Source organism: Rhinoraja longicauda, chromosome 1 (assembly GCF_053455715.1).
Source record: "Rhinoraja longicauda isolate Sanriku21f chromosome 1, sRhiLon1.1, whole genome shotgun sequence".
Taxonomy (NCBI): Eukaryota; Metazoa; Chordata; class Chondrichthyes; order Rajiformes; family Arhynchobatidae; genus Rhinoraja; species Rhinoraja longicauda.
The window spans coordinates 21,046,269-21,062,338 of NC_135953.1; the positions used below are offsets into that span (position 1 = coordinate 21,046,269).

Here is a 16,070-nt window from a genome sequence, read left to right on the forward strand (position 1 = left end):
AATATGCTTGCCAAGCAAGGCACTGGAACACAAGCCTAGAATTTATGCTCAAGACTCTGGAGTGGGACTTCAATCAAAGTCTTCAACTCCAAGATAAATGCAAACATCTTAGTTGTGTTGAATCACCATGCTGAAATATAAAATTCCAGAGCAAAATTCAGCCTGCGATTTTTAAACTCTGCCATTCTGGGGTGAGGTTTGGTTTGCACTGGCAAACAATCTATATTGATGTGTACAAAACACAAAAACTCAGGTCTGGCAGCATCTGTGGAAGTAAATGGACAGACAATGTTCAGGTCTGGATCCTTCTTCAAAATTGTGACTCGTATATTGACTTGTGCTGTGAATTTCAACATTGAGATGAAATTAGATATTCTATTTAACATTTTATCAAGCTTCAACCACTTTTTATCACATGCTCTTCAGTTTCTGAAAAGCTCAGCATTCTTGCATGCCCTTCACAATCCGCAAAGTTGTGCACTTGTCAATAATTGTGAAAACTAGCATTGTAAAATATTAAGGTATTAACAAAAGGTTTTAAAATACACCTACCCTGGCTTCAACCTGCAAGCTCTCTTTAGTTTTCTCAGCAGCTTCTGCCATCCGCTCCTGGTTCTCCCTTTTGATGGCTGCTTCCTCTTGCAATGTTGCTTCTAATTTGGTTTTATTATCAACCTTGTCACATTCAACTTCTGCTACTTTCACTTGAGCTTCCTTTGTCTACATCAAAATAATGCACAAAGGGAGTCAAACCACTGGAACAGTCAATGAAGTATAATACATATTACATCACGTGTGGCGGCGCCTAACGGCTGCGGCTCGCTGGCAGTCTGTTCGTCTTTTTTGGGTTTTTTTGTTGTGTGTCGGTGTTGGGATGGTTTTTGTTTTTGTTTTTTGGCTGTGTATGTGTGGGGGGGTGGGGGAAACCTTTCCTTTTTAGGTCTCTTCCTCACGGCGCGGGGCGCGGCTCGGCCGCGGGTCTTCCATCGCCCGCGGGGCCTTCCATCGCCCGGTGCGGCTCGGCGCTGGACTTTACACCGCTGGTGCGGCTCGGCCGCGGGACCTAACATCTCCCGGTGCGGCTAGGCCGCGGGACTTTACATCGCTGGGGCGGCTCGGCCGCGGAACCTAACATCGCCCGGCGCGGCCGCGGGACGGTTCAGCGCCAGGTGCGGCTCGGCCGCGGGGCCTTCCATCGCCCGGCACGGCTCGGCCGCGGGACTTTACATCGCTGGTGCGGCTCGGCCGCGGGACCTAACATTGCCCGGCGCGGCCGCGGGACGGTTCAGCGCCAGGTGCGGCTCGGCCGCGGGGCCTTCCATCGCCCGGCACGGCTCGGCCGCGGGACTTTACATCGCTGGTGCGGCTCGGCCGCGGGACCTAACATTGCCCGGTGCGGCTCGGCCGCGGGACTTAGCAGCGCACGGTACGGCCACGGGGCCTTCCATCGGCCGCGGGACTTTTCAGCACCCGGTACGGCTCGGCCGCGGGGACTTCCATCCCCTTACGGGGACTGTGCAGGTCGGTCGGGGACGAGCTGTCTGTCCGTGGGCTTGGGGAAGAGAGTGGAAGTTTTGTTGCCTCCATCACAGTGAGGGGGTGTTTGGAGTCACTGTGATGGATGTTTGTGTTGGGGTCATGTGTCTTGTGTTCTTTTTTTTTGTGTGTGACTGCAATGTAATTTCGTTCGGTACCTCGGTACCGAATGACAAATAAAGCTCTGTATTCTCTGTACAAATGTTCTGTCAAAGGTGCAAATTAGGGTTGAAGGACCTGCCTATAAAGCATTATGTGGAGTCAATCATTCCACAGCTACTTGGAGATTCAGTAAAGTAAGGAATTGCCTTAAGTTGCACCCTAAACAATTTAAAACCACTGTGTGATAATTCCAATGGGACCAAACTTACTCAGCTTTGCCAGCAGTCTCAAGGTAACCAGCACTTACAAGTGCAGGACTCTCACATAAATATGCAATTTCTAAACTTGCTGGATGAACACCACAGACATTTCTGATTTAGTTTTTTTTTTGTCGAATTTTTTGAAGACGTGACCAAAAAGGTCGATGAGGGCAGAGCTGTAGATGTATATATGGACTTTAGCAAAGCATTCAACAAGATTCCACATGGTAGGCTGCTCTGGAAAGGTAGATCGCATGGGATCTAGGGAACGATAGCTCAATGGATAGAAAATTGGCTTCATGGAAGGAATCAGAGGGTGATAGTGGAAGGTTACTTCTCAGACTGGAGGCCTGTGACTAGTAATGTGCCTCAGAATTTGGTGCTGGGCCCATGACTGTTTGTCATCTCAATGATTTGGATGAGAACGTACACGGCAGGATCAGCAAGTTCGCAGATGATACAAAAATGGGGTTTTGCAGATAGTGAAGATGGATGTGAAAAATTGCAGCAGGATCTTGATCGTTTGGCCAGGTTGGCTGAGGAATGGTTAATGGAATTTAAAAGAGAGAAAGGTGAGGAGTTTCATATTGGGAAGTCTAACAAAGGCAGGACCTACACAATGAATGGTAGGGCTCTGGGGAGTGTTGTAGAGCATAGGAATCTAAGAATGCAGGTGCATGGTTTCTTGAAAATGGAGTTGCAGACAAATCAGGTGGTCAAAAAGGCTTTTGGCACATTGGCCTTTATCAGTCAGAGTATTGAGTATAAAAGTTGGGAGGTCATTTTGCAGTTGTAAAAAACGTTGGCGAGGCCACATTTAGAATATTGTGTTCAGTTCTGGGCGCCATGCTATAAGAAAGACGTTGTCGTTGGAAAGGGTACAGAGAAGATTTACAAGGATGTTGCCAGGACCAGAGGATCAAAGCACAAAGGGAGAGGTTGAATAGGCTGGGATTCTATTCCTCGGAGCATAGGAGGATGAGGGATGATCTTATAGAGGTGTATAAAATCACAAGAGGAATAGATCGGCTAGATGCAAAGAGTCTCTTGTCCAGAGTAGGTGAATTGAGGACCAGAGGTTTAAGGTGAAGGGGAAAAGATTTACATAGAAACATGGGAAATAGGTGCAGGAGGAGGCCATTTGGCCCTGCGAACCAGCACTGCCATTCATGGTGATCATGGCTGATCATCCACATTCAGTAACCCGTGCCTGCCTTCTCCCCATATCCTTTGATTCCACCAGCCCCGAGAGCTCTAACTCTCTTTTAAATTCATCCAGTGAATTGGCCTCTGCTGTCTTCTGTGGCAGCGAATTCACAACTCTCATCCTTCTAAATTCCAGTGAATACCAGCCCAGTCTTTCCTCATATGACAGTTCTGCCATCCTGGGGATTAACCTCATGAATTTACGCTACACTGCCTCAATTGCAAGGATGTCCTTCCTCAAATTAGTAGACCAAAACTGTGCACAATACTCCAGATGTGGTCTCACCAGGGGCCTGTACAACTGCAGAAGGATCTCTTTACTCCCATACTCAAATCCACTCGTTATGACGGCCAACATGCCATTAGCATTCTTCACTGCCTGCTGTACCTGCATGTTTATTTTCAGTGACTGGTGGACAAGGACACCCAGGTCTCGTTGCACTTCCCTTTTTCCTAATCTGACACCATGGAGATAATAATCTGCCTCCTTGTTCTTGCCGCCGAAGTGGATAATCTCACATTTATTCACATTATACTGCATCTGCCATGCATGCACCCACTCCTTCAACCTGTCCAAGTCACCCGGCAACCTCCTAGCATCCTCTTCGCAGTTCACACTGCCACCCAGCTTTGTGTCATCTGTAAAATTCTAGTGTTACTTTTAATTCCATCATCTAAATCATTAATATATATTGCGAATAGTTGCAGCCCCAGTGCCAAGCCTCGCGGCACTCCACTCGCTACTGCCTGCCATTCTGACAGGGACCCATTTATTCCTACACTTTGTTTCCAGTCTGCCAATCAATTCTCTATCCATGTCAATACCCTAACCCCAATTACCATATGCTCTAATTTTGCCTACTAATCTCCTGTGTGGGACCTTATCAAAGGCTTTCTGAAAGTCCAGATACACTACATCCACTGGCTCCCCTTCATCAATTTTACTTGACACATCCTCAAAAAATTCCAGAAGAGTAGTCAAGCAAGATTTCCCCTTCATAAATCCATGCTGACTTGGACCAATCCTTTTACTGCTATCCAAATGCGCCATTATTACTTCTTTAACAATTGACTCCAGCATCTTCCCCACCACCGATGTCAGGCAAACTGGTCTATAATTCCCCGTTTTCTCTCTCACTCCCTTCTTGAAAAGTGGGATAATATTAGCCACCCGCCAATCCACAGGAACTGATCCCGAATCTATAGAACATTGGGAAATGATCACCAATGCGTCCACGATTTCTAAAGCCACCTCCTTGAGTACCCTGGGATGCAGACCTGGGGATTTATCAGCCTTCAGTCCCATCAGTCCCACCGAAAACTATTTCTCACCTAATGCAAATTTCTTTCAGTTCCTCTGTCTCCCTAGATCCTCTGGCCACTAGCACATCTGGGAGATTGTTTGTGTCTTCCTCATTGAAGACAGAACCAAACAAAGCACCTGTTCAACTCCTCTGCCAATTCCGTGTTCCCCATAATAATTTCACCTGTTTCTGCCTTCAACGGACCCACATTTGTCTTTACTAATTTATTTCTCTTAACATACCTAAAGAAGCTTTTACTATCCGTCTTTATATTCTTGGCCAGCTTACTCTCGTACTTCATCTTTTCATTTAATAGGAATCTGAGGGGTAACTTTTTCACACAAAGGATGGTGGGTGCATGGAACAAGCTGCCAAAGGTGGTAGTTGAGGCAGGGGCTATCCCAACGTTTAAGAAACAGTTAGACAGGTACGTGGATAGGACAGGTTTGGAGGGATGTGGACCAAATGCAGGCAGATGGAACTAGTGTAGCTGGGACATGTTGGCCAGTGTGGGCAAGTTGGGCCAAATGGCCTGTTTCTATACTGTAGCCATCTGACATTTCCCAGCCATGCCCTACCAGGTTCAAAAGCAAGCATAAACATTGAAATTCCCTGTATTTGCTCTAGGAAAGCTGTCTGTTGAATCCAAACTGGAGTACGTATTGCCCAGGATCCACTAACCCACTCATTTGAAAGGTGGTTTTATAAATGTGAGGAAGGGCATTAAAAAGATTTTGAAAAATCTTTAATTTTTTTTGCTTTGACCAGTGTGCGCACTTTGAGTATTTTTCACTGATTTCAAATAGCTATTGATTGCTTCCTACAAGGGATGCATTAAAAAAGTTGAAAAACCTTTGAAAGCTTTCAAATGATTTATCGGCTGCATTGTGAAAGCATGCCAATGGCACTTGATTTTTCCCCATTTTTTAAGTTCAGTTTAATTTGGAGATACAGCAAGGAAACAGGACCTTTCGCCCACCAGGTCCGCACCGACCAGCGATCCTCGCGCATTAACACTATCCTACGGCACGATGGCGCAGCGGTAGAGTTGGTGCCTTACAGCGAATGTAGTGCCGGGGACCCAGGTTCGATCCTGACTGCAGGTGCTGTCTACATGGAGTTTGTACGTTTTCCCCGTGACCTGCGTGGGTTTTCCCCAAGATCGTCGGTTTCCTCCCACACTCCCAAGACGTACAGGTTTGTAGGTTAATTGGCTTGGAAAATGTAAAATTTGTCCCGAGTGTGTGTAGGTTAGTGTTATAAGAAAATAACTGCAGATGCTGGTACAAATCGATTTATTCACAAAATGCTGGAGTAACTCAGCAGATCAGGCAGCATCTCGGGAGAGAAGGAATGGGTGACGTTTCGGGTCGAGACCCTTCTTCAGACCCGAAACGTCACCCATTCCTTCTCTCCCGAGATGCTGCCTGACCTGCTGAGTTACTCCAGCATTTTGTGAATATGTAGGATAGTGTTGATGTGCGGGTCGGCGTGGACCTGGTGGGCCGAAGGGCCCGTTTCTGCACTGCATCTCTGAACCAAACTAAAAAAAGCTACTCACACTAGGAACAATTTTTACATTTATACCAAGCCAATTCACCTACAAACCTGTGCATCTTTGAAGTGTGGGAGGAAACCGAAGATTTTGGAGAAACCCCGCGGAAGTCACGGCGAGAACGTACAAACTCTGTACAGACAAGCACCCGCAATCAGGATCGAACCCGGGTCTCTGGCGCTGCAAGGCAGTAGCTCTATCGCTGTGTCAACGTGCTGCCGTTGGTGTAATGAATCTTTAACAGACAAATTAAACAACTTTCACATGTGGATCTGATCATGCGCAATATCTTTGATCAAGAATTCTGTATTTCTGTGTAGTTAGTGTGCATATAAAAGCTAAGTTTAAAAAAAATGTGCAGGCAATTAAAAGAAAATCAAAATGTTAAGTGCCTGGAGAGTTTGCATGTTCTCCCATGTTCTCCATGGGCTTGATCCAGTTTCCTCCCACATTCCAGAAGCGCGGGTTTAAGTAGTCTCTATAAATTGCTCCTTGTGTGTGGGGTGTGGATGACAAAGTGGAATAACATGAAACTAGTGTGAACAGGTGACCGATGGTTGGCGTGGACCCGGTGGACTGAAGGGCCTGTTTCCATGCTGTATCTCTAAATTAAATTTCAATTGAAATGTTAAGCAAACCCACATTCAGCAAAATACTTACCACACTCTCTGGCAATGTCTGCAAAGTTGTTGTAAGTTGATCCGCTGGTGAAAGGGTGTCTGGAAGAAACATGGCTCTGGACAACAGTAACAGTGAAGTTGGAATCTGTTGATTTAGATGCAGATCCAGCCACTAAAAAGGAGAAATGTCCTTAGATGAACTTGATGAAGCGCATTAAACAAAAAAAACTGTTATTCCGTACTGGTGTTAATTGGAATCTATAGAACATTGGAAAATGATCACCAATGCATCCACGATTTCCAGAGCCACCTCCTTGTTGAGTACCCTGGGATGCAGACCATCAGGCCCTGGGGATTTATCAGCCTTCAGTCCCATCAGTATACTGGATACTATTTCTCACCTAATGTAAATTTCTTTCAGTTCCTCTGTCTCCCTAGATCCTCTGTCCTCTAGGGAATTATTTCTGTCTTCCTTGGTGAAGACAGAACCAAAGTGCCTGTTCAACTCTTCTGCCATTTCCTTGTTCCCCATAATAATTTCACCTGTTTCTGCCTTCAAGGCACCCACATTTGACTAATCTTTTTCTTTTAACATACCTAAAGAAGTTTTCACTATCTTTCTTTGTATTCTTGGCGAGCTTACCTTCGTACATCTTTGTACATACATTCTCTCAGAGGTTCCATCTTGCTGTCATTTTTGAAAGACCTATTAATGATATACTAATGCTCTATGCACTTTGTTAAAAATGAAACTAATGAATAAGGAGATGATGCATTAAAAAAAATCCTCTCCACAAGAAATTTTAAGGAGCTCTGGGCAGGAGTACTAGAAGTAGCGTTAACTGAACTTCATAGTTCAAAGGCATGGAGATTAAAAATTAAAACACACAAAATACGCAGGTCAGACAGCATTTGTGGAACAAGAAATAGTTAACATCTCAGATCTGGAACCCTTCATGTGAAATGGGAAAAAAAGACAAGTTCACTTTAAATAACTGGGGAAGAGGATGGGCAAAACAAATCTGGATAGAATGAGCTGCTTGACCTGCTAGTGTAAGAAAATAACTGCAGATGCTGGTACAAATCGAAGGTATTTATTCACAAAATGCTGGAGTAACTCAGCAGGTCAGTCTGAAGAAGGGTCTCGACCCGAAACGTCGCCCATTCCTTCTCTCCTGAGATGCTGCCTGACCTGCTGAGTTACTCCAGCATTTTGTGAATAAATGCCTGACCTGCTATGCTTCCCCAGTATTTTGTTTTTAATTTCAGATTTCCACCATCTGCATATTTGATCTTCATTTTCTACAGGATGTGCTAGTATCGAGATAGATAGAAGTATTATAAATATCGTAATGTAAAATGAGTTCCCGATGAGCCCAAAAACATCAAAAATAATCCATGGATACTGAAGGGCAAGGCTTGAATAGGATTGAATCAATAATTTTCATCTGTTCTCGAGCACTTTTAATGGACGAAGGAATGCATTAATGCCTAAATCACATAAATTTCACATGTTCATGGGTCCCAAATAATAACATTAAATTTTCATTTGCTCACTCACTTGCTTGAGTTGGTTTTGCAAACGTTCTTCAGTCACTCCAAGTGCCCTCATCCCCCGAGTTCTACAGGCTGCTTGCAGTTCATTTACATTCAGTGTCTGTACTCCTTCTTCTGCAATTAACTACCAGCAAAACAGAACAAAAGAATACAATTAAACTAACCAAAAACAAACAATGCAACTGAGACAGAATGAACAGAAATACCAATGGGATCAGATTTAAAATGTGCATTAGTTAGAAATCAGAAGATACTTTCTTAGGCTTCGCAAAACAACATTAGACAAAACATTTATTTTATTGTCTGTAGCAGTTTTTACTCAACTAGGACTTGGCTTGATATAAAAGTTGCAGAATGTTATTACGTAGGAAATTGAACTTGTGTTTTTGAAAGGAGCCTTGCAATTTGTTTCAACAGTTTTATACTGCATTATTTTCCAAAATATATGCCATCATAATTTGTTTGCATGTTTACTCATCGTCTTTGGGTTTTGCAAATCAGACGTCAGATCAAGGCAGTGGACCCACAAAACACAAGTAAATGGCAATATGCAACAGGACAATTCTCGGTGCCAATTTCACAAATAATAATGTAAATTTAAGTACCAAGTTCATACTAATTCATTAGATAGTTCTGTTTTTGGTCAATCACAAATTTTTTCACAATCTGTTACTGCAATGTTGATCGGGTTTTTAAATATATGATACTTTCTGAACGATATTCCATTGGACCAAATGAAACCATGTTATTTCAACAGACTCAAAATTAACGGGCCTTTGTTAATTCCATGAGCATTGGCTGCAACTGGCTAGGACAGCACTGTCGAAACTGTAAATGATCCAAACAAGTTTTATGGAGAGAAATTGGTAGAAACGTGGAGGACCAGACGCAAGTTCAGTCCAAAAAGGAAAAGGAAGCAACTATGACAGTTTTTGGAAGCTAAAATAATATAGGAACCTTGTGGAATATAAAGGAAGCAGGTCAGAACATAAACAGGGCATCTGAAGGTATAAAAAGGGACACAAAATGCCCTTTGCAAGCAGGTTTAAAAAGACCACAAGGCATTTTATACATACATTAAAATTAAGAGGGTAGGTGAGAGGGAATCTATGCCCAGAGCCAGAGAAAGCAGGCAAATACTAAATAGGTGCATGGCATCAGTATTCACCAAGAAGAACATGGAAGATAGCAAGTTCAGGGAAGGATATGTTGATGTTCCAGGAGATGTTCATATCAAGATAGTGATGTTAGGTCCTTTGAAGAACCTAAAGGTGGATAATTCCCCAGAGCCTGATGGGACCTATCCAGGGTTATTGACAGAGGTAAGAGAGGTGATAGCTAGCACCTTGACAGAGCTCTTTATATATCTTCTTGAGCTAGAACCCAAGAGGTTTGTGGAATAGCTAATGGCATTAGTTTGTTCATGAAGGGCAATAGGGATAAACCAGAAAATTACAGGCCAGTGAGCCCTGCATCAGAGGTAGGGAAATGATTGGAGATGATTTATAGGGATAGGATTTACTCACATTTGGAAAAGCATAGACTTTAGGGATAGTCAACATGGCTTTGTGTGGGAATGGTCATATCTTAAGAACTTGGATCAGTTTTGTAAGGAGGTAAGGATAACTGTTAGAGCAGATCAGTGGAAGTTGTCTATGTATTCTTCAGTAAAGCATTGAATTCATGGCAGGCTGAACCAAATGATTAAGACACTTGGTAGATTGGATTCAAAATTGGATAGTGGGTGGAGGTACGTTTCTCATAATGGAGGTCTTGTGACCAGTGATGTTCTGCAATTAGTGCTGGGAACTCTAGTTAATGAAATTTGGATGGATTAATAAATATGCAGGACAGAAAAATTGAAGTTGCAGGCAGTGGCAAAAGTTATAGAGTTTAATCCAAGCAAGTGTAAGATGTTGCACTTGAGGCAAAATGTACGAGGAAAGTGTACAGAAAATGGCAGAACCCTGTGCAGTGATGTACAGAGGGATCTTTTGGCACAAGTCCCTGAAATTAGCAACACAAGTGGCTGCGGTGGTTAAGAAGGCAAATAACATGCGTGCCTTCAATCGGTCAGTACATCAGAGTACAAAAGTGAGGAAGTCATGTTTCATCTGTGGTTTGGTTAGAACATATTAGAAGTATGACATGTAGTTCTGGTCACTACACCACAGGAAGGATGTGGAGGCTTTGGAGAGTGCACAAGAGATTTACCAGAATTCAATAGACAATAGGTGCAGGAGTAGACCATTCGGCCCTTCGAGCCAGCACCGCCATTCAATGTGATCATGGCTGATCATTCTCAATCAGTACCCCGTTCCTGCCTTCTCCCCATACCCCCTGACTCCGCTATCCTTAAGAGCTCTATCTAGCTCTCTCTTGAATGTATTCAGAGAATTGGCCTCCACTGCCCTCTGAGGCAGAGAATTCCACAGATTCACAACTCTCTGACTAAAAAAGTTTTTCCTCATCTCTGTTCTAAATGGCCTACCCCTTATTCTCAAACTGTGGCCCCTGGTTCTGGACTCCCCCAACATTGGGAACATGTTTCCTGCCTCTAACGTGTCCAACCCCTTAATAATCTTATACGTTTCGATAAGATCCCCTCTCATCCTTCTAAATTCCAGTGTATACAAACCTAGTCGCTCCAGTCTTTCAACATATGACAGTCCCGCCATTCCGGGAATTAACCTAGGAAACCTACGCTGCACGCCCTCAATAGCAAGAATCTACGCTGCACGCCCTCAATAGCAAGAAGGAGAGGTTGAACAAATTTGGGATGCTTTTCTAGAGCGTTAGAGCCTGAGGGGTGATCAGATAGACGTATATATAATTAATGACAGAGGCAGCGGAGTACTTTTCCCTGGGGTGGATATCTTACAATAGCCTTCTGGCGAGAGGGGGAATGTTTAAAAGGACATATACAAGAGAAGTGTTTCTCTTAAACAGAGTGACAGGTACCAAAAACACTCTTCCAGGGGAGGTGGTGATGCAAAGATGATAGCAACAATTAAGAGGCATGCAGATAGGCACTTGCACAGGCAGGGTTGAGAGACAACCACTATGTACATGCAAAGGGATTAGTTTAAGTTGACATCATGTTCAGCACAGACATTATAGGACTAAGGTAGACACAAAATGCTGGAGTAACTCAGCGGGACAGGCAGCATCTCTGGAGAGAAGGAATGGGTGACGTTTCGGATCGAGACCCTTCTGTAGACTGATGGACTAAGGGTCTGCTCTGCTTCTGTACTGTTCTATGCTTAAAGTTAAATATTAGATTTCATTTGATAGAGTATTTGTAATTTTTATTTTTAAATAACAGTTTCACTAAATACAAAGTAAAAGTAATTATTCATATACAAATCATTAATTATTTCTTCTGCAGTTGTATAGGGCCCTGGTAAGACCACATCTGGAGTACTGTATACAGTTTTGGTCTCCTAATTTGAGGAAGGACATCTTTGTAATTGAGGCAGTGCAGCGTTGGTTCATGAGATTGATCCCTGGGATGGCGGGACTGACATACGAGGAGAAATTGAAAAGACTAGGCTTGTATTCACTGGAGTTTAGAAGGATGAGAGGGGATCTTATAGAAACATATAAAATTATAAAAGGACTGGACAAGCTAGATGCAGGAAAAATGTTCCCAATGTTGGGCGAGTCCAGAACCAGGGGCCACAGTCTTAGAATAAAGGGGAGGCCATTTAAAACTGAGGTGAGAAAAAACTTTTTCACCCAGAGAGTTGTGAATTTGTGGAATTCTCTGCCACAGAGGGCAGTGGAAGCCTAATCACTGGATGGATTTAAGAGAGAGTTAGATAGAGCTCTAGGGGCTAGTGGAATCAAGGGATATGGGGAGAAGGCAGGAATGGGTTATTGATTGGGGACGATCCGCCATGATTACAATGAATGGCGGTGCTGGCTCGAAGGTCCGAATGACCTCCTCCTGCAACTATTTTCTATCTTTCTATGTTTCTAATCTGAATGAATGATTTACAGGTTTGTTTTATTAGTTTGGATGGGTAAAATACAGATTTGGACATGTATAAATGAATGAATGAATGAATGTTTATTGGCCAGGTATATACACGTACAAGGAATGTGCCCAGGTGCTCCACTCGCAAGTAACAACACGAACATACAGTAAACAATTACGAATAAAGCATGAAGCATTAAAACATTAAGAATACAACATTACAGTTTAAACATGTGAATGAAATAAGCCAGAGCAAACAGAGACCACAGCCTTTTGGTTATTGAGTAGAGCTACTACTCGTGGAAAAAAGCTGTTTTTATGTCTGGCTGTGGCTGCTTTGACAGTCCGGCGTCACCTTCCAGAGGGAAGTGCTTCAAAGCGTTTGTGGCCAGGGTGAGAGGGGTCAGAGATGATCTTGCCCGCTCGCTTCCTGGCCCTTGCAGTGTACAGTTCGTCAATGGGGGGGAAGGTTGCAGCCAACAACCTTCTCAGCTGATCAAACGATTCGTTACAGCCTTCAGATGTCATGCTTGGTGGCTGAGCCAAACCAGACCACGATGGAGAAGGCGAGGACAGGCTCTACAATGGCAGTAGAGAATTGGACCATCATTGCCTGTGCCAGATTGTGTTTCCTCAGCTGCCACAGGAAGCACACCCTCTGTTGGGCCTCAATGGTGGCACCCCATTTGAGGTCCTTGGAGATAATGGTTCCAAGGAACTTAAATGGCTCCACAGATATGACTGTGGCATTGTTGATGGTGAGTGGGGGGAGGGGAGGGGGAGCTCTCCTAAAGTCTACAATCAGTTCCACTGCCTTGGCAGCGGCTGACTAGCAGTCTGTCCGTCTTTTTTTTGTTGAGTGTCGGTGTTGGGATGATTTTTATATATTTTTTTTGGTTGTGTATGTGTGGGAGGGGGTGGTGGTGTGTGGGGGGTGGGTGGGTGTGGGGAACTTTTCTCTTCCTCACGGCGCGGGGTGGGCTCGGCTGCGGGGCCTAACATCCCCCGGTGCGGCTCGGCCGCTGGACTTTACATCGCCCGGTGCAGCTCGGCTGCGGGGCTTGACACCGCCCGGTGCAACTCGGCTGCGGGACTTTACTTTACATCGCCCGGTGCAGCTCGGCTGCGGGGCTTAACACCGCCCAGTGCGGCTCGGCTGCGGGGCTTGACACCGCCCGGTGCGGCTCGGCTGCGGGACTTTACTTTACATCGCCCGGTGCGGCTCGGCTGCGGGGCTTAACACCGCCCGGTGCAGCTCGGCTGCGGGGCTTAACACCGCCCGGTGCAACTCGGCTGCGGGACTTAACACCGCCCGGTGCGGCTCGGCTGCGGGACTTTTCACCGCTGGTGCGGCTCGGCTGCGGGACTTGGCGTCGCCCGGTGCGGCTCGGCTGCGGGACTTTTCACCGCTGGTGCGGCTCGGCTGCGGGACTTAGCTGCGCAAGGCTTGGTCGCGGGCCTTTCATCGCCCGGTTCGGCTGCGAGACGTTTCAGCGCCCGGTGCGGGGACTGTGCGGGTCGGTCGGGGACGAGCTGTCTGTCCGTGGGCGTGGGGAAGAGAGGGGAAGTTTTGTTGCCTCCATCACAGTGAGGGGGTGTTTGGAGTCACTGTGATGGACGTTTGTGTTGGGGTTATGTGTCTTGTGTTCTTTTTTTTCTTTCTATGACTGCTATGTAGTTTCGTTCGGTACTTCGGTACCGAACGACAAATAAAGCCCTGTTATACCTGTTAAGAGCATTGAGCTCCAGGTTGTTACAAAGGCACCAGGATGTGTTTAGTTAGTCATCAATATTGTAAGCTTTCTTGGATCTAAAAAACAACACACACATGCATCTCAAATTGTGTAATCCAGTGGATGCCATTAGCCAAACAACTTCATCAACCAAATTTTTACTGGAACCTCATAAGGTCTTAGGTGATGGTAGAATTAAGCCATTCGGCCCTTCAAGTCTACTCCGCCATTCAATCATGGCTGATCTATCTCTTCCTCCTAACCCCATTCTCCTGCCTTCTCCCCATAACCTCTGACACTTGTACTAATCAAAACTCTATCACTCTGCCTTAAAAATATCCACAGACTTGGCCTCTACAGCCTTCTGTGGCAAAGAATTCCACAGATTCACTACCCTCTGACAAAATAAATTTCTCCTAATCTCCTTCCTAAAAGAACGTCCTTAAATTCTGAGGCTATGACCTCTAGTCCTAGACTCTCCCACTGGTGAAAACATCCTCTCCACATCCACTCTATCCAAGCCTTTCACTATTCTATATGTTTTACTGAGATCCCCCCTCATTCTTCTAAATTCCAGCGAGTACAGGCCCAGTGCTGACAAACACTCATCATAGGTTAACCTACTCATTGCTGGGATCATTCTTGTAAACCTCTTCTGGACCTTCTCCAGAGCCAGCACATCTTTCCTCGGATATGGTGCCCAAAATGGCACACAATATTCCAAATGCGGTCTTACCAACACCTTATAGAGCCTCAGCATTACATCCCTGTTTTCGTATACAAGCCCTCTTGAAATAAATGCTTGCATTGAATTTGCTTTCTTTACTACCGATTCGACTTGTAGATTAACTTTTGGGGAATCCTGCACCAGCACCACCAAGTCCTTTTGTGCCTCCGATTTCAGGATTCTCTTCCCATTTAGAAAATAGTCTACGCTTTTATTCCTTCTACCAAAATGCATGACTCCACACTTTACTACACTATATTCCATCTGCCACTTCTCTGCCCACTCTCCCAACCTGTCCAAGTCCTTCTGCAGAGTCCCTGCTTTCTCTACACTACCTGCCCTTCCACCTATTTTCGTATCATCCGCAAACTTGGCCACAATGCCTTCAATCCCCTCGTTCAAATCATTAATATACAATCAATAATTTAATACCAGGAACCTATGCAGTTTTGGACTGAGTTGCTTAGAGAATCCAGCATTTTACATTTTGAAATGCAACCAAACAACAATAGGCCACTTTTGTTAAAGCTTTTTTCAAACCCACATGGATTTTTCAGGATAGTTTCATAAATATATTACCTGGTCATCCGCACGAATGGCACGCAATTTCATAATGAGTTGAAATCGTAGAAAATTATTGGTTCCCATCGACTGCAGCTCTAATAATTTACAAAGTGCAACCAGCTGCGGACGGGTTAAATTGTCAAGTGTCAGGTCATCCTCAAATAGTTTAGAAAAGCGCATGATCTCCTCATTACTAGGCCTCTCCCCGGAATCTCGAATCTGTAAAAGAAACAAGAACACACTTGAACTTCATTATATATTTTTAAAATTCAGCAACTAATTAGATTTAATCTTTAAATTCCAGAACAAAACAAATACTTTGTTGCATTTTTTTTATTAAAAAAGGCACCAAAATAAATTTTCAATAACTTAGATCACTTTGTTTCCCAAAGATACAGCGCATCTGCTGTATTTAGTGATTATCGACATCAATACTTTCCAAACTATTATAACCTGCAGGAGGGTACACTGTGATGTTCACAATGGACAAATACTAAAATGCCTGCATTTACCTAATATCTCCTACTTGTAGATGGGAAGCAGAATAAAATTTCAATATTTGTTAACATAGCCAAACTTGAGTTGTGGGAAAGAGCAAGGACAATATCAATCCATCACCAAAAGATATGGAAACGCAAATGGAATAGGCAAAAAAGTTGTAGATAGAATTTAATACAGAAGTGAGAATCATAAAGAGATATAGTTTATTAGGGGAAAAGGGTTAATGACAGAGTCCGCCCCTCATAAACCAAAGTGGTCAGTCATTTGACACAAGTGAGGTGTCAGATGACCGAGCAGGGCTCATGTTCTGCCTCCATTATAAAAGGGGTGCAAAGAAAAGCCTGGGAATTATAAATCAGTGAGCCCAACATCTGTGGTTGGTAAATTACTGGAGAGGATTCGGAGGGATACAATATAAATGCATTT

At 44.3% G+C, this 16,070-nt stretch overlaps 1 protein-coding gene across 3 annotated transcripts in view; it reads right to left on the reverse strand.

Moving 5' to 3' along the window:
- The window catches only part of letm1 (leucine zipper-EF-hand containing transmembrane protein 1), a 74,784-nt gene that overhangs the window by 20,877 nt on the left and 37,837 nt on the right, over positions 1–16,070 (reverse strand). For all 3 annotated transcript variants that reach the window (XM_078415891.1, XM_078415822.1, XM_078415951.1), the window contains 4 exons: positions 15,159–15,362; positions 8,145–8,264; positions 6,624–6,755; positions 553–720 (listed from right to left, as the gene is read on the reverse strand). In XM_078415891.1, the coding sequence (XP_078272017.1) occupies positions 553–720; positions 6,624–6,755; positions 8,145–8,264; positions 15,159–15,362 (624 nt within the window). The remainder of the gene's footprint in view (positions 1–552; positions 721–6,623; positions 6,756–8,144; positions 8,265–15,158; positions 15,363–16,070) is intronic.